The sequence below is a fragment of the Triticum dicoccoides genome, chromosome 7A (genome assembly GCF_002162155.2).
Source record: "Triticum dicoccoides isolate Atlit2015 ecotype Zavitan chromosome 7A, WEW_v2.0, whole genome shotgun sequence".
In the NCBI taxonomy this organism is placed as follows: Eukaryota; Viridiplantae; Streptophyta; class Magnoliopsida; order Poales; family Poaceae; genus Triticum; species Triticum dicoccoides.
The window spans coordinates 342,758,893-342,776,843 of record NC_041392.1 but is presented as its reverse complement, the minus strand read 5'-3'; the positions used below and the strand labels follow the sequence as shown (position 1 = coordinate 342,776,843).

General features: G+C 43.9%; 2 protein-coding genes across 4 annotated transcripts in view; both read left to right on the top strand.

The window, feature by feature from the left end:
• Window positions 1-4,602, top strand: part of LOC119333496 — a 6,614-nt gene extending 2,012 nt beyond the window's left edge. The window contains exons 2-5 of the mRNA XM_037606374.1: window positions 733-1,146; window positions 2,398-2,615; window positions 3,204-3,474; window positions 4,239-4,602. Of these exons, the coding sequence (XP_037462271.1) occupies window positions 733-1,146; window positions 2,398-2,615; window positions 3,204-3,459 (888 nt within the window). The 3' untranslated portion in view covers window positions 3,460-3,474; window positions 4,239-4,602. The remainder of the gene's footprint in view (window positions 1-732; window positions 1,147-2,397; window positions 2,616-3,203; window positions 3,475-4,238) is intronic.
• A 1,606-nt stretch (window positions 4,603-6,208) lies between these two features.
• On the top strand, window positions 6,209-9,206 carry LOC119334349. 3 transcript variants are annotated; one of them, XR_005161284.1, is made up of 4 exons: window positions 6,209-6,550; window positions 6,733-6,870; window positions 8,093-8,239; window positions 8,820-9,206. XR_005161284.1 is itself a non-coding variant. In XM_037606933.1 (3 exons), exons 1-3 carry the CDS (start codon window positions 6,301-6,303, stop codon window positions 8,137-8,139), a joined length of 435 nt encoding a protein of 144 aa, XP_037462830.1. In that variant the 5' UTR covers window positions 6,209-6,300; the 3' UTR covers window positions 8,140-8,554. The 3 variants fall into 3 exon arrangements, 1 of the variants encoding a protein (XP_037462830.1); XM_037606933.1 differs by lacking the exon at window positions 8,820-9,206 and having other exon boundaries at window positions 8,093-8,554; XR_005161285.1 differs by lacking the exon at window positions 8,820-9,206 and having other exon boundaries at window positions 6,210-6,558; window positions 8,093-8,554.
• The last annotated feature ends 8,745 nt before the right edge of the window (window positions 9,207-17,951 follow it).

The following is a 17,951-nucleotide window of genomic DNA, read 5'->3' as shown; positions in this document are numbered from 1 at the left end:
CAACTCCCTTTTGACAACTAAAATGACTAGAGGGCAAATTTCAAAACCGCAAAAAGAACCTGTCCAAAGACCCGCGGGAGTGCCAACATCAAATCTCTAGAAATCAAACCGTAAGGACCCTCCCGATTAAAATTTATGGCTTAGTAAACCTTGAATTTCACTAAAGTATGCAAATCAGCCAGCAAACTTTAAGGAAAAACGAGAAATCAACAGAAGCGCAGGCTGCATCTCGGGTGGATGAAGAACACGGGCAATTTCAAATTTGTTTGAAATAACAAGAATTTGTGCTCCAATCTTGTACCAAAATCTAATCCCCATCATGCCAGAGCTTCGACCACATCCACAACATGCATTAAACTTGTAACAGACACAAGTTCATCACGACCCTGAGAGCAAATCCGCCAATGTGCTAGATTCCGAATCAAAACAAGCATTTAGATTCTAAAAAAACGTGTCCACATTACACTTACATTATAAACAACACGAATGATCAGAAAAACTCGCGGTAGAAAGCACAGTTGCGAAGATAGCACGAAGGTCGGGTTTGTACAAAGAAAAGTTCAGGCGCGTTACTCAGACAGTTCAGATTGTGATCAGAATATTATTGTAATCTCGTCGTCCCCTTATAGAGATCGATCGAAAAGAAGAACGACGCAGCCCAGCCCAACTCCCCGAGCACATCGTCCCCTACCCGACTACCTTCCATCGCCGCCGCCCCCGCCTTCTACATAGCTCCCGCCGGAACCTCGCCCCTCACCTTCTCCGCGACTCCCGTCGGTGCCTCGCCCCCACCTTCTCCGCGGCTCCCACCGGCACCTCGCCCCCACCTTCTCCTCGGCTCCCGCCAGCACCTCACCCCCACTTCCTCCCCGGCTCCCGCCGTCGCCTCGCCCCCACCTCCTCGGCGGCTCCCGCCGGCACCTCGCCCCCCACTCGACGGCGGCCTCCCTTCCGCCAACCGGCCACCTCCCGCTTCCAGTCAGTTTGGCATCGTCCCTCTGCCTCCTTCTGGCTGCCCTCGACGACGCTCCTAGTGGCCACTCCGCTTCGTCCATAGTGGGAGGTCCATCAACGCTGCGTCCAGCGGTCCAACCCCGCCACCCGAGGCCGTTCACCGTGCAGTGCCCCTTTCCAAGCCATCATGAGGTACACCCTGCTCAACATTTCTCCTCTCCAGCTTCGACTGTAAAGCTCTCCATGCCTCCGTTTGAACTGCCATTTTATTTTGAATTGAACTACGAGTCCTCTTGATTCAGGGAAGAAAGGCATAACCTCTCTCTCGTAGGCCGTCATAGATGGATCGGCGAGATTTGTCCGGCTCAGTGTCAGTGATGATAAACAAGTCATTAGGCGAGCACATTCGTTGGATACTGAATTAGATGTGGGGTTCTAGGACCTGCATAGGTTGTTACTGAATACTAGTACTCGTGAGTTACAACATATGGTGGCTGGATTAGATCAACGCAGCAGCATGAAGAGATCAGATTGCCACTTACACCGACCGCCATCAGTTCTGTGACTCTAGCAACGAAGCAGCAATATGATTGCTAGGACTATGCTCTCTCTCTCTCCTGAGCTCCTCCATGCGCGTCCGCCTCCTGAGCTCCGCCATGCGCGGCTGGGCCTGTTCCGCCGTCTGAGCGACCACCGTGTCTGCCTCCCAAGTTCCGCTATCAGGTCACAGCCTCTTCCGCTGTCAGGTCGCTGTCTCTTCCTTCTGCAGGTCACCGCGCTCCTGCTGCTGCAGGCCGTGCCTCATCCCCCCATTCCCGCGTGGTCGCCAACAAGGTATCCTCCTATGACGGTGGTCGCCGCCCTAGAACTCTCTCTGGTTCATTTTGATCTACTTTTGCATATTTGTTCTTCATCTCATGAATTTTGTTATGTAGCAGATCTCTGAATTTTGCACCAATTGTTGATCCTGAAGCATCCATGCTCGAGTTCTGATTTTTGTGTGTTAGGTGTGTGTACAGTGTGTTGGGCGTGTGTTCTATTTTATGTCCTAAGCTAAAAAACGACTACAATAGTTGTGACATGAAAAAGGTTCATGTATACCTACCGAGGTGGTTCAAAAATTAAAACTTGGAAAGTAAAAAAACAACAACATAGGAAATCAGTTATGTTGATGTTCTGCGACAGTTTTGATTCAGAGAAGCCAAAAAAGGTTTCTTTATGTTGCAAATTTTAATATATCGAAATAGTTCAAACACTAAGTTTTGGACCACCGAGTTCATGTTTTAAAAGTTTGTGTAAATTCCCGTCGAGTAGGTGTGCGTATTGAGCGGGTACTGAACTTGTGCCGCTGCTGTTTTTCGACTGGCCAGGAAGCACATCATTATAGAAGGCAGAATCCGTAACCTATATAATTCATGATTGTTCTGACTTGCTTCTCTATAGCGATCAAATCCCGGCACACCTGGTAGTTCAAACATACACCGGCTGGCAGGTGACCAACTGCCCCACCTCTACAAGCTCGTCGGGGATGACTTGGCAGTAGCTGGGATTCCCTACAACAGCCAAATTCCGGCACTCCCGGCCACCGCTCGTGATCCCTGCTGGCACCGTCAGTCCACAGGAGTAGGGGTGGCGTGCCCGTCAACAAACAAGAACAGAAGGTATGTGCTTGGAAACTTAAAATTCTGTACACATTTGGGAAACAAAAGTTGTAGCTTCTTTCAATTTTCAAACCGAAAAAGATACCCAGTTCAACTTGTTCTAGCAAACCATATGTGAGACCTTGGCAGCATGTCTACACACATATGTGGTGCAGAAAAAAGTCCGACGTAGTCAAACTCCTATCCCTAATTGATTAGATAGTTTGCTGTCGACATCCTCATGTAAGTACGCCTCCTCTTCTAATCCTCACACTGCTTACTTAGTACTACTTCTGATCATGCCTTGTACAAAAGAAAATATACGCTAGGTGTAAAAGTTTACTATGAATTTTATGATCAGTTCATAAACAATCAAAGAAAAAGATCCATGTGTGTTATTGAAACCGTTTGATTTATCGGTTTATGTTATGTGACAATTGATGCATGGGATGTTGTGGCAGTTCAACAAAAAAAGGTTTACAAAACAGTTTGGACTCTGAGAGCTAAAATGTTCAAAGGAAAAAATCAGTGTTATACATACCCAGGACTAGAACTCTTAGATGATTACATTAGATGATTTAATTAATTACCTATGTTTTCCAACCTCAGGTGCAACCTCGCCAGTACCATGTTGGCGGTTCCTTTGTTTTGTCTTGTTGCTGCTCCAAGCTGCAACACCTCATGCTGTCATCATCTCTACAGGGCCACCGCTCCTCCAACCTGTCCTCTGTCGCAGCCCCACCACTCATTGCCGATGCACTCCAACCCGAGCACCTCCATGATGGAGGTCGTCTCGCAGCCCAGTGACGAGCTAACTCATCTTCCTTGTGCGTCCTTCGCCCATTGTGTGCCCTGCTGCCCTTGACCTCCTTCCTCACAGGCATGCTAACCCAACTTTTATTTTGATTTACAGTTAAACTTGTGTGTTCTTTTCAGTGCATTATACTTTAAAATGTGCAGAATCCTAAGGCAAAATGATACATTTTAGTTTGCTTTGCCGCAAGGACATTGCTGAAACTTAACTTCTGTCTAAAACTATGACCAACCATTTTAAAAACGGATGTTACTTTACTTTGCATGGATCCTGAATCACATTTCACTAAAAATGTAATAGTGAAATTACACCGAATAACTAAATTAAATTGCAGTGCCAAAAACACCAACAGTCCAAGCAGGGTCAGTGATGTGATGAAATATTATTATGTAAACTTCCCTCTCCTGCTGCATATAAACAAATTAAAAGTTTCCAAGTGGTCGTAATCACTGCTTACATGATGTTGGAAGGCAGGAAAGAAAAACCGCTCTTAGACTTGACCTATAGTTCACTATGCAAAAGAAATATATGTGTCCACAGGGGTCTCAGTACAGTTTCTTCGTTCAATTCAATTTCTATTTTTTGTTCAATTGAGTTTTGAATTTTAGTTCATTTTAATTCTTATTTTTAGTGCAGTCCATTTTCTTGTCTTGTGTTTCCTTATGTGGTTTTCCCCTTCAATTACAGAGAAAAGTGTAACTACGTATATTACAACGTTTCAGCTACAAAAGATACATCAGTTCAATGAGAAAAGAACATCAGCTCGAAAAATATAAAAAGGAGGTTGTGAGCCCAAATAACTGATTTTTTTGTTGTGTTCAATTTTTCAGCTGAAAAAATAGAAGAATTTCTCTCATCCTTCTTCTGAGGAAGATTGGGATGGGAGTCTACGGGGCAGGCAAAGTGTGTTGTTGCTTCTACAATTTCAAACATGAATTTGAGAAAAGTTATTCCTCGGATAAGTTTGAAAAATGTCATTTTGTGAAGTTGAGCTATTGAGCCATGAACTACTAAATGGTGGACTTGCATTTTGTTTCTTCAGTACATACATGAGTTGAATGTATAATTCATGGAACATATGTCAAATCTTCCAAGTAGTAACACATATTTATTTTCTTCCAAGTAGCAAATATTTCCGTGGATCAGGACAACTTCTGTACGACCTTTTGTTCACAAATCTTGCAGTATTGTTTCTACATGAATCTTTTTAATACTTTTTAAAGCAAGTGTGGTCCATTTGTAAAAGCAATCATTTTAGTACTTTTTAAAGCAAGCGTTATTTGTGAGAGCTAAACAGATTTCCTATTCAAGTGGAAGCTCCCAATATATGATGGATGTGGGAGTTACTTTTATATTCATTGTTCAGTGCTTCTCTTTGTTTAATATTTTATGTTTTTAAGTGCTTGTTGAAAATTTATGTTCCTAGTAGTTCATGTATTATTGCGTGAGGAGTTCATGTGTTACTGCCAGTAAGTAAACTATTAATGACTCTCTCAAGTAATGAAAAAAATGGGCAGTAAACTGTTGAAAAAATATCATTCAGTTCAAACGATATAAGCCATGCAAGTTAGGGGACGATAATATAGTAACCGTTGAAAAGTTACAAGCAAAACTCTAACAAAAAAACATAGTAAAGTTGAGTCTGTGAAAGCACACGTTCAGCACAAACCCGTATGGAGATCAGTTCGAGTATTATGTTTCAGAAACAGAAAAAATAGCACAACCCGTATGGAGATCAGTTCGAGTATTATGTTTCAGAAACAGAAAAAATAGCACAACCGGTAACACCGTATTGAAAACTACTCTATGAAAAATACCTTAGTACAAACACAAACATAGATCAGTACGAGTACTTTATTTTTTAGACAGGAAAAAACAATATGATGGGTTTCACCTTATTCAAAATTACTCTTAAACGGTTGCGAAGTAGAAAAATGTTCAACATGACTAAGTTTCGCATTTTCGATAGCTATCCAACGGTATATTATTTGCCCCATTTCGATAAACTTATTAGAAAAATCGCCTTCGAAATCAAATTTGATCGTATTTGAATTCGAGTTTAAACCGTTAGAAATTAGAAAAACATTTCTATATGAAAAATTTGCGCATTTTCCATAGCTTTCCAACTCCGTATCATTTGCGTCAATCTGGAAAAATGTTTGAATTATTTTGCAAAAGTACGTTTCACCTAGAATTTGACTGTTTTCCAAATTACTTTTAAATCATATAGAATTTGAAAAAACATTAGATATATGGAAGGAGCAGATTTTCATCAGCTTTCCAACGCCATCTTATTTGCTCAATTCCGACAAACTGTTTGACCATTAAGTGTAAAATATGATTCGCGTTTTCGGTTTGAAAAAAACGGTTTTTTTTCAAAACTGTTCTTAAACCATAATTTTTTTGCAAAAAAATTTATATGATTGTAATGTAGATGTCAAGAGCTTTTCAACGATATATTACACGCCCCGTTTCGATAAAAAATTTGCAAAAAAATTGAACTAAAGAAGTCGATTTTCAACGAAAAATGAAAGCATCAGTTTAACCGTTCGAATTCATCAGTTCAAGTAGGGTAACAACATAATATTCGTGAAACAGAATAGCCGAGATGTGTGTGTCTATATATATATATATATATATATATATATATATATATATATATATATAATCTATTAAGAACCCAGGGTGAAGAAAAAATAATTCTTCACCCCGATCCATCCAGCGAGCCAGACTCCCTCGGTCCCACCCGGGCCAGAGACCACCGACAGTCCGCTACCCACCCCACCGAAAGCTACAAACCGTTTCATGGTAGCCCACGAGGCCACGACCCGGTGTCCCCACTCCCCAGTTCCTCAACAGCTCGTGAGTGTTGAGCGGCAGTTTTGACGGTGAATGGCGAGCGGCACCTGGCTTGGTGGTCGGCGGCATGATGCTCAGCGGGTTAGATCGGCGAGAATGGATTCAGACGCGAAGCATTTTGAGCAGGCGTGTGGCCTCGATGTCGGGGCAGCGCAGCAGGTGGTGGTCGCGGCGGCGCTGCAAGTGGTGGTCGCGACCGCACTGCTAGCGGTGGTCACGGCGGCGTTGGTTCGACCACGGTCGCCACGGACTGCAGAAGGACGAGCATCCCGCGCCGCCACCGGTATTTAAGTTCGTGCTCCTCCCTTGCACATGACACAGCGAGCACGCTGCCCTTCTTGTCCTTGCATGCGGCTGCTAGCTCTTCCTCTTACACCATGTCACCTTTTTCTGCTAGCCCCTTTCCTCCTGCTATATAGCATCTTTATTGATCTGATGATTGCCTCCAAAAATTTCACTGCTTAGGTGTCCTCCGTAATTCCCTTTGGATCTCATTCTGTGCTGCCTCATTTCTTGCCCACGAGGTGTTTGTTTTAATGCCTGAATGGGAACTGCTACTGACAATGTGCTCAAAGAAGACTCTTAACAGTGATATATTGATAGGTATGCCATGATTGATTATCTTGTTGTTTGTTTCATCTTTGTACAATTACTGATTTTGGAATCTTATGTTGCATATATATCTGCCATATAGTTTATGATGTCCAATAAGGTTAGCTCTGCATTAGGATGCTTATTACCTCACTAGTCCAGCCAAAGTAAGCATGTCTGCGTATGAAAAGATCCATCTAGCATCAGTCTCCTTCTCAATGTTCAGTTTACATCCTTAATTTCACGATAATGCTTCTTGTAGTAACCTTGGAGGTGATTTTTTTTTTGGAAAGCCATGATGGATGTTGGGAGTCGTTGCCGAGAGTATGCAGGCATTTATTTCTTTAAATCTACAAAAGCTAACAAACATAAAACAGAAGCTACCAAAGAAAATTCAGTTTAAAGAAAGATGCATCAGTCCACCTTGGTCTTTTATGCTGAGTTCATCAGTCAACTCCTTTATTCTTCCATGTTGCTCGCTTGACACTGTCTTCAAATCTGTAAGCTTATTTATTTTTATTCTGCAAGCTTTCTCTGATTAAACAATATCTCAACATGTTTCTCCAAATTGCGTACTTCCATTCTTGCACCTTCCAGCTCAACAGAAAATTGTTTTGCATAAGATTCAGCTTCCCTTTTCTGAGATGCAATCTCTGATCCGATTGTGCTAATTTGCACATCTTTTTCCTGAAGTTCCTGCTGCAACTAAAGAACAATCTCCTTAGTTCATTTGTGTTGCCTTCTTTTACTATGCCAAGTAGTTTTTACAGACGCACCTAATTGCTCAACTACTGATTTTACATATGGTCATATGAAAATAAATGGTTCTACCTAGCAGAATTGCTCGAGTTATCAGGAGACATTCCAGTCATTCCTTCAATCTCAGAACCATACCGAAGATCATTGCAATCAGTGGGATTCATGATGCTATGTTTCCTATTTTTTTCCTTGGGCTCATTCTGTGACTATTTTTCTATTTGATGGATGTTACTTGCTGTGTGTCGTCGTTCCTTGGTTATTAGATGTGTTTTGCTGCATGAGGAGTTTTGCATCCTGGGTTGCACTTGTTATGTTCTGTTCCGGAGTTCCTGTAAGAGCTGGTACCCAGCAAACTATCGCTTTTGTTAAAGTAGGGATCGAACCTTTTGTCCAAAAAGGTTATCTACATTTTACATTATATGCTTACTTGTGGTTGTATTCTTGTATTTAACACTCTGTAACTGCATTTTCTTAGGAACACTCCATTTTTTCCATTGGTGGGTGGTCATCGATTCGCAGTAGGCCAACTAGTCATGCAACATCGCTAGTGGTCCTCAGTGTCAGGTTTCGTTGACCGTTGGCTTGCTTATTCATGTGCTTTGCATCTCCTCCCTGCAAGATGGTCAGTAACCAGGTCTTCGCCGATAGAGCTCTCCAGTGTCGCCCCCTCCCCATAAATTTGTAGGAGTATATGTCTATTTATCCGCCCAATATGGTTATATTTATTAAAGAAGTTTAGTTATCTGCCCATAAGTCTGAATCTTTATTGACTTGTGGCTTCTTTGCTATGGTTGATTTTTTGTTATTACTAGCACGTTCTAATATGGACTGTCGCCTTGTGTCCCCTTGATAACTGATTGAAACTCCCATCTAAAAATTAGCATGTACGGTATTATTTGTTATGTTCCTTCAAAAAAAAAATGTTCAGTACAAATTTCATCATGGATGTAAATTATCTTGTCAAGCTTTGAAGCTCATAATCTTAGAGATTTATGTTTACCTCTTTAGGAGGAGATATCACAAGTTTAAGGTTCCATTTGTTCTTTGACAATTTTCTCATTTTGACCATATTACATAATTCTACTAGTTTCTGTTCACTTTGGTTCACTACTTCATTCAGATTCACATATTACAGTCTGTAGAACCTTTATTTTTCAGTCCCTTTTTAATGTGATGTTCTAATCCAAATTAATGTTCTGCAGACAAAGGCTAATCAGTACAGTGATAAAGTTCTCTCCTATATCTTGTTCCATGATTTGAATTAATGCAAGCCTTTACCTGATTCATTGGAGAAATTCAGGCCATTAAAATTACATAGCTGCTCATATGTTAAAAACCCAAAATGCTCTCTCTTGTGCCTGGTCGTTGTAATGTACTCCCTCCGTAAACAAATATAAGAGCGTTTAGATCACTACTTTAGTAATCTAAATGCTCTTATATTAGTTTACAGAGGGAGTACTTGTGTATGTCTGCTTGGACGCTTATTTTTACTATCAAATGGATGTATATTAGCAATGAGAACGGCGTCAGTCTTATGTGTTATACCTTTACAACAGCACATCATGCATTCCCCCATTTTGTGATATGAAGTTCAGACCAAAAACTTGTCAGGATTGACTTTAATCTCATCCAAAAATTCGTTCCACATAGCCATAAATGTTCCTGTTAGTTATCAGTGAAATTTTTGGATTATTCCTATACGGCTTTACAGATAATAGTTTTTTCACCTTTATGTTCATGTTTTGAGTTCAAAATTATAATTAACTACAAATACCCGTGAAAATTCCAGTAATTCACAAACGTGTCTAGTACTGGTCATGCAAATTTTGTGATTATTTGGGCAATATGTTTTTGAGATAAGGTTTTGTTTCAGCTGGATGTTCAAATTGAGAGTTCAAAATTAAAAATGTGCTGAAGAAATAAAAAGGATTCCAGCAATTAATAAACGTTCTGGCCAGCAAACAGGTATAATACGAAATAATGTCAGAACAATGATTTTAGAGGTAATGACGTTCCAATATCTTTTGGACTACTAGAGTCATAATGAATAGCAGAACATATATTTCACATTCAAAAATACCTACAATTTTTTAATGCAGCCTTGTCATATTAAAAATTCAGATTGCCTCCTAATGCTGATTTTCTTCTCTCTTTTTTTCCTCATCTAAACACGGTGAACATGCAGCCTTATCCAAAGAAATCATGCAATAACTTTATGGCGCAATCTCTCTTGTCCTCCTGGGCTTTTTTAGCGTTTCGGATGGATTCTCTAGGCAGTAATCTTACTTCGCATGCAAACAATCTTACCTCACCTCCCATGGTCCCTTCGTGACCTTGTCCCGTGGTGGCACAGGACGAAGAACGTAATCTTACCACACAAGCAGTTTTCCTTATGGTTTGATGCACGCTGGTTCATGGCTAGGGTGAGGAATAACAATTCCTCATCCAGGGTGACGAATAGCGCGACCATATATATATATATATATATATATATATATATATATATATATATATATATATATATATGTGTGTGTGTGTGTGTGTGTGTGTGTGTGTGTTCTGTCCTCTACAACATTCACTTATAGCTATGTCTTCAAGTTGATATTTTCTGCACTAAGTGAATGTGATTGGACCTCAACCCCATCTGCGCATATCTCTCCTACTCTCTCCAAATCTTCATATTCATTCTGATGCCACGTGTCGATTGTCTTCACTGTGTCCTTGTCAGTCGAAGATTATTAAACACATCTAATATCCTATCCTTTATGCCGGAATCCGGAGAAGGCGGAACGACCGCCTGTCATACCAAGTGTATGTGGGGTCGTGGCACAATTTTTAAACCGTTTTCATGCGTGCCATGCGTCGCCCAGATGTGTAACACTAGGGGTAGCTGAGTAATTTCACCGCACCAACTCCCTCCTTATAAATACTCAGCCGCCGCAGTCATCATTTCCTTACTCTCCTCGCCGTCTCACACAAAACCCTAGCGCTGTCGCTAGCTCTTGTCGTCGCCTGAGACGAAGCGCTTCACTGTCGCGACTTCTCCGACGTTGTCTTCACGCCAGTCGCGGGCTTCTTCATCCCGTCGCCACCGTAGCTGTCTTCCGTCGCCAAGTTAGGGCGCGAGAGATCGAACTACTCAGCCTCTGTCTCACCATGTCTAGCAGTTCGTCATCCGTTCTTGAGCAGTAAATAAAGCTTACTTTTTACCGTTTATTCGATCCGATGAACTTTTGAAATCTTTAGAAAGTTGTTTTACTACTTCCAAATCTAGATCTTTCCTTCTCTGCATCTCATTGTTTGCAAGTACTTTTGCTTATGCTTCACAACTAGTTTGATTCCTCACTTGTACCTATTTGTGGATTCGTACAAATCTAGAACCAACTTATCTTTATAAGTGAGTGTCTTTGCACTATGAAGTCAATGTATTCAAACTGAATTTATCTTCGAAATCCTCCGAGAATGCATATGACCCCTCCTACTTCACTCGCATCTCTAATGCTGTCACACGTACATGTCCGTAGGCGAGTCTCTTGGTTCTCATAGTCTACATTCATTTGCAGAATTCTTACAACATCACATTGCATCTCCTAAAGCCAGTTCTTGTCTGACCAGCAAAGCGAAGCTATCACTTTTGTGAAGCCAATGGCAAGTGGCAAATCTGCAAAGGACGGTGGCAGACAGCGCCGCGATAATACTGCAAAGGACCTACCTCTAGATCTTTACAATTTATACAAGCTTGATCCTGAAGAAAGCTATGGGGAGCAAAAATCTCACGTTCAATGGATTCACAGATACTGGGCAGAGCAGTGGTTTCTGTACCATTTTGTGACTCCTGAATATGCTGACAAGAATGTTGTGAGGCCACCTTGGGCTGACATTTTGTATCGCAAGCTTCACCCTAAGACCAAAGCTGAAGCCATACAGAGAGGCTTCTTTCCTTTCATGGTCAGAGGGCCAATGCCTTAGAATGTCGACACATCCAGTCTTCTATGATGTCGTGAAGATGATGTGTTTGAAGCCAACTCTCAGTTTGCTAAAGCTTCAGCTATCCAGAACAAAAAGGACTTTGGGATTGACTTCAACCCAGGCCCAGCTGCGCCAAGGCATGATGGCAGTCGTGAGGTTGAACCAAATCTCATTAGACCATTTGACGACTTTGCCTCATTTCTGGCACACTGTGCTGCGTAGAGAGCCAACGTTGAAGATGTTGCTGAGGAAGGGGAACAGACTACAGCCCAGAGCCCTCGAAGCCCACCAAGAAGGCAAAGGCTTCAAAGCCTGCTACTGCACCAAAAGCTTCAATGGTGAAGCCACTAAAAATTGCACCTCTTGAATCTAGTGTGCATTCTGAAGACTTATCCCGCACATCTGCGAAGAAAAAGAAAATCTTAGGGCAAGGCCTTACTCCTGCTAGCATCATGTGCAATGAAGAGGATGCGATAGATCTATAAAGTGATGAAGATCTTGCAGATGATGCCCTTGAGCTGCTGATCAAGAGCAAGCAGGAGGCCAAAATCTTCAAGGATTTGCCTCTGTTTGATGCTGATATTTTGAACAACTTCATCGATGAATGGTTTGAAGACACTTCTCTTACCATCGATGATCTGCAGCTGCCCATTGGCATCAGTGTGACGTTCCAAGGCTGCATTGCCAAAGAGCTCACCATTGCTCAAAAGGTCATTGAGCAGAAAAATAAGATTGACCATGAGAAGGCTGTCTTCAAGAAGCACAAGGCCAAGCTCAGTGTTAGTGATGTTCAAAACTTCAAGTTGATGATGGCTGACCTGAAGGTTGAGTTCCTCAAGCGTCATGATGAAGCCAAAGGCTCCCGAGAGCGCCTCAAATACTATGCTGAAAAATGTGTTCAGGCTCACAATGAAGCCTTGAAGAGAAAGGTACTTGGGCGTCTAGGCATTGACTCCAAGTTGGCTGCCAAGAAGAAGAAACCTACTGAAGCCGAAGCCGAGGCTCTAAGGCAAGAAAGGCCAAGCATTATCTTACCTGCTAACATGACTGGCTCGAAGCCAAAAGTTATATCAGCGGCTTCCGAAAGGAAGAAGACCAAGCTAGCAGAGGCTAAAGCCAAGAAGCACAAGCATCAAGAAGCTTCTGATACCGCTCCATCTCAGAAGAAGCAGAAGACAAAGTTTTCAAAGGCTACAAGAAGGACCCAAGCACCAATAGCTCCATCTGCTCCTCAGGAGCCGCTGCTTGTCGAGCCCATCTCAGTTGCTCTACGTGCCTCCTTCAACCGCAATCATAGACTTGTTGTGCATAAGCCTAATCCCTTAGAGGCCCATGACACTGAAGATATCCCATCTGCTGACACCATCGCAACTGAAGACATTCATCATGAAGACAATGTTGACAGAGAAGATGATGAAGTCCTTCCTCAAGTCCCGCTACTGACACAGAAACCGGTATCATCGCCTGCTCCCACGAGTCGTGAACAAATCAGTATTGGCGGTCCCACGACACCAATCACACAAGATGATTTCCGGGATGAGCAACACCCAAACTCCCCACTACATGAAGTCATACCGCACACTCCCCCTGCTCATGTCACCACCCTAGTACTTGAAATACCCCAGGCAACACGAGAAGACATGGAGAAGACTACTCCATCACCGCAAGTGTCGCCCTCATTCCGAAGGCTTCGCAAAGGCCCAAGGCCATCGGTCTCCATGTCTAGCATTCCTGAAGAGGATGTGCATACCACAAGCTCAGTAGCATGTCAAGTGTTTCCTGAAGCCATCCCCTCAGAGTCTGCTCAAGAGTGTGAAGCCAAAGAGGTTGAAGACATTTCGGCTACATCAGCCGATGAAGTTGAAGAAGAATAAGAAGTTATTCCCCCTGCTGCACCAGTTGTGATTCCGGAAGTGATTGTGCCTGACCCCCCAATGACTGAAGATTCTATTGCTACTGCTGCTGCCACAAATACTGAAGCCAATGACGTTGTCATGACCGAAGCCAATGCGCAGCCTAAATCCACTCTTCAGATTGAAGCCAATGTCGCCACCGTAGATGTTCAACCATCCACCTCAGATGTTGCTGCTGCTCCACCAGTTCCACACACCATGGCAAGGGCCTTCAATCATGAATGTGAGCTGATTAGCGTCAGGTGGCCAATACTTACTCCTCCTGAAGCCTCTGGACCCCAATATGATTATGACATTTCGCAAAGGTCTCAGACAGATAAGCCTATGCCAAGAATGCCAAGGCTTTCAAGCACAATCAGCACTCAGAGCTCATTCAGCGTCTTGAGCTTCAGAGAGCACAACACCTTTTTTGATAAGGCCAAAAACCCCTACAAGAAGCCCAAGATTTCTTCTGATAGATTTTGGAGTCGTCTTCAGCGAAGCTATTACTCATGCATCTTATACAACCAGGACCCGATTTTCCTACACAAGCGCCTCTGTTGTGATGCCATGGCTGGACTGCCATGCCTAGAAGAAGCCCATGCCTGCTTCAGAGATGTTGGCTTGCTCCCTTTTGTCATCGACAAGGAGCACTAGAATGAAGAGCTTCTGCTCCAATTTTATGCCACTCTGCACATAACAGGCTACAACAGGGATCCGCAGACATGGGTCCTTGAGTGGATGACAGGAGATGTTCACCATGAAGCCAAAGCTCGGGATTTCTTTGAGCTTACTTCCCTGCCCACTCCTGGTGATCTTTATGAGCCAGGTTGTCAGCTGTATGAGAAGGAACTTGAAAGCATCTTCCAGAAGCCAAAACTAAACATGAGATGAATGGTGAGCATGATGAAGCCGTTGCCTGCAGATGCTGAGTACAGAACGCACTTCTTCGTCAATGACATCGAGTATTTGCCTCGGACCATCTACCACATTGTGCGGCATACTCTGTGGCCAATCAAAGGGCACTCTCCTCATGCAAAGATTGAAAGCACAATGAAGACATTGGTCTTCTACATTCTCAATGGCATCCGCTTCAACACTCATGACTTCTTCATCAGGCAGTTGCCAGCTTCAGACATTGATCTATTTGGCCAAAAATTCTATGCACAATGGATAATGCGGCTAATTAAGCTTCGCTCTTCAATCAACTATCAATCTTCAATGTGCAATCATGTTGTCTTCTTGCCTAAAGTCGATATGTCTCATGAAGCCATCTATCCAGAACCTGCCAAGGAACCCCTTCGTGAAGACTATGCTGCCTTCTAGAGCTTCTCGGCACCACTTGAAGCCATTCATGTGCCCAATCCCACTACTGCTGCTGCTGGTTCTCTTGTCGGTTAGCTCAGGTTGCCACATCGTGCCAACACGGATGCAATTGCTAGCATAGTACCTCAAAGGACTCAGAAGTGTGCTCGTGTCCTAAATGACAAAGAACTTCTAGCTTCTCTCCATCAGAAGCAGGATAGGCATCATGACTGGATGAAGCATCAGAAGCAGAGTCTTCTTATGGATGTCAATCGCATTCACAACCTTTCCACCAAGAATTCATTTGTAGCCCAAGAAGTCTGTCAGCAAGCCTGGAAGAGCCTCACTCTGCTCTATTCTGAAGATGAACTCACTGCAGATGGATTCACTGAAAGATTCAAGTTTGACTCTAGGCCTCTGCAATCAGCAAGTTGCCGTCCTACTCCATCAATTGAATATTCCAACTACTCTTCATCAGCTCCAACTGTCGTTACATGAGTGATTGCTGAGGAGGACGACGCCACTTCACCAGCTATGGCTTCACTGCATCAAGATGTTGCATCAGGCCCAACTGCACCGCCCAACTCCACCGTCGACCCGCCTGCCCCAACATCTTCACCAACACCTCTGAGGAATGCTTAGACACCCTATGTCTTCATTCCATTTTGGCCATTCATGGCAAAAGCGGGAGAAGCATATGGGTTGATAGTCTTCAAAGTGGGTCTATATGGGTTGGGTGCTATATTTTGTTAAGTCTGGCAACTCTCATTCGTGAACCGTAGCTTTTTGAGTTGTAACACTTAAGTCCAGATGGGACGTCTGCTACATTTTCTGCTGCTTTTTATCTACGTGATTGAAATTTTATCTTATGCGCATGAAGTCATTCTCCAGATGCCCATTTTCATTTGTGCATGTCATTATCTTCGATACATTTTTGTATGCACGATGAATTGTCTTCATGAACTGAAGGAGATCTCCACAAAGCAAAACCTGCAATGTGCATTTGCATTCAAAGGCAAACTACTTATATGCACAACTTCAGGGGGATCCCTTTCAACTTCATGAAGCCAATGACCACGTACTTTAATTTTCACAGGTTTTATCCTCATTGAAAACTTCAACCAATTTTTCATCAATCACTAAAAAGGGGGAGATTGTAAGTGCATCCAGTGCCACCCCTAGTTGGTTTTGGAGTATTGACGACAAACGTGGTTGAGGGACTAATGTGTTTGTAAGATTCACAGGAGAACACATGTAGAAGTCCTTATTGATTCGGTTTACCCGTCGGAGATGACCCCTAAAAATGTTTGAAGACATTCAAGACAATGGTGGTCCGTGAAGACATTCACGTCAAAGACAATGGAGTGTGAAGACATAGTTTGTTCAGTTTCATTTTCTTCTTTCTTGAGTCATAGGAACCACCGAACTGTCAAGTGGGGTCCAAGTAAACAAAGTCAAAAAACCAGCGTGATGCTCAACCCAATCCTATGTCTTCAAGTGAAGACAACGAGAGAAAATCTCATCCAGAGTTGGATGAGTCAGCTTTGCTTGAAGCCCAAGTAAAGCTGCCACGCGTGTTTGAAATCCGACGGTTGGACACGTGTACGTTCCTTAGTGACACAGTGTGACGCCCGGATAATTAAGCTATAGTAATTCCCTGCTAATGATGCCATGTCATCATGATTACTGTTGTTAAACTCGCGTTGGTTCGAATTTTGTACAAATTCAAATTTTAAATTGAAGTCAAAAATAAAAGTTTTCAAACATAAAACCGAAAATGTTCAAAGTGTGGCAAATAATCTCTGGTTACTTGTCATGTTGGAACCAACCTCTTTTGTATTCCTAGGTGCCCTGGAAATTTATTTAGTGGTTCAACATCATTTAAAATTGGCCTTTCCAATTTCTAAAAATGGTTAGACAACTTCTTTTGGCCTCAAACTTTTTGTGACTCCTAGAAATAATGTGCTTGTTTTATGTGACAAGTCTCATATCTAATAAAACCCATTTAGTTTTAAATTTTAATAAAAAAATAATAGCTGAAATTGAAACCAAAAATAGTTAAAATAGAAATAGAAAACAAAAGGAAGAAGAAAACAAAAGCCCCCTCCCAGTTGGGCCTTGGTCAAATTGGCCAACCAGCCAGCCCACCTACACCTTACCCCCTCCTCTGTATAGGATTCAGGGGGATCTTGGCACACATCCACGGCCATGGCGTGCATGGCGGCCATCGGTGCCCCCTGGCTGCCTACAAGATGTCCCTTGGCGCCCTCCCCTGAACCCTAGCCCTTATTCCCCTACTCCCTCTCCCTCTTGCTCCTCTTCCCTCCAGATCCGCCGCACAAGAGCGGGAGCTCGTCGCACCACCACCGCCAGCATGCTCCGGCGCCACCCCAGGCCGCACTAGAGCATCCAGTAGTTACCTCTTCCTCGCCTACGTTCGAGCTCAGCGCCGCCGCAACGCCTCGTTCGAGGTCGTCTCCAACCTTCGGACCCGATGTCGTGCGCCGTCGTTTTCAGCGCCGTCAACCCATCCCGAGCATGCTGCCATCCTCCTACCATCTTGCCGCGAGCATCGCATCGGTTCCCCTCTCTCCCTTCTCTCGTTTAGTCACAGTAGGCGACGCCTGCGACCTCCCAAAGCCGCACGCGTCTGCTGCTCGTGCGTACTGCTGCTGCCTTGCGCCCGCTTTCTGTCCGCGCATGCACCCGTGCCGCCGTCGCCTGAAGCTTGCCCCACGTTGCCGCTCGTTGCTGCTACTACTTCTGCTGCTTGCTCTGTCTGCTGCCTAACGTCGGCCACTGTTCCCCGCTCATCCCGCTTGGCCACCGCTGACGAGGCCGCACCCCTACGCCCGTGTACCTCCTGTCCGCACCGGCCACGCGCTAGTCGTGCCCGCCTTCCGCTGCGCCTCGAGCCCCACCTCTTCCCACACCTCCCTCTGCACCGCTCACCGGCCCTTGTCCGCGCGACGCTCGCTGCCGCTACGCTCCACTATGGCCTACCCATATCCCCTGCTACCCGGGCTGCACCATGGCAATTCTGGCCGCGCGCCCGCGCCCCGCTTGACTAGCCGCGCCGGCTCCACCCTGCTACCCTGCCACGGCCGGTCCGCGGTTGCGACTGCAGCCACTCGCACACCGCGCCTACCTCCGCTGCCGTGTCGTGCA

Bases quoted from the DNA above. Each gene is read 5' to 3' on its own strand.
- LOC119334349 (XM_037606933.1), top strand. From the start codon at position 6,301: ATGGCGAGCGGCACCTGGCTTGGTGGTCGGCGGCATGATGCTCAGCGG. The intron at 6,551-6,732 runs GTATTTAAGTTC...TTCACTGCTTAG, and splicing joins AGCATCCCGCGCCGCCACCG to GTGTCCTCCGTAATTCCCTT. The intron at 6,871-8,092 runs GTATGCCATGAT...GCATTTTCTTAG, and splicing joins TAACAGTGATATATTGATAG to GAACACTCCATTTTTTCCAT.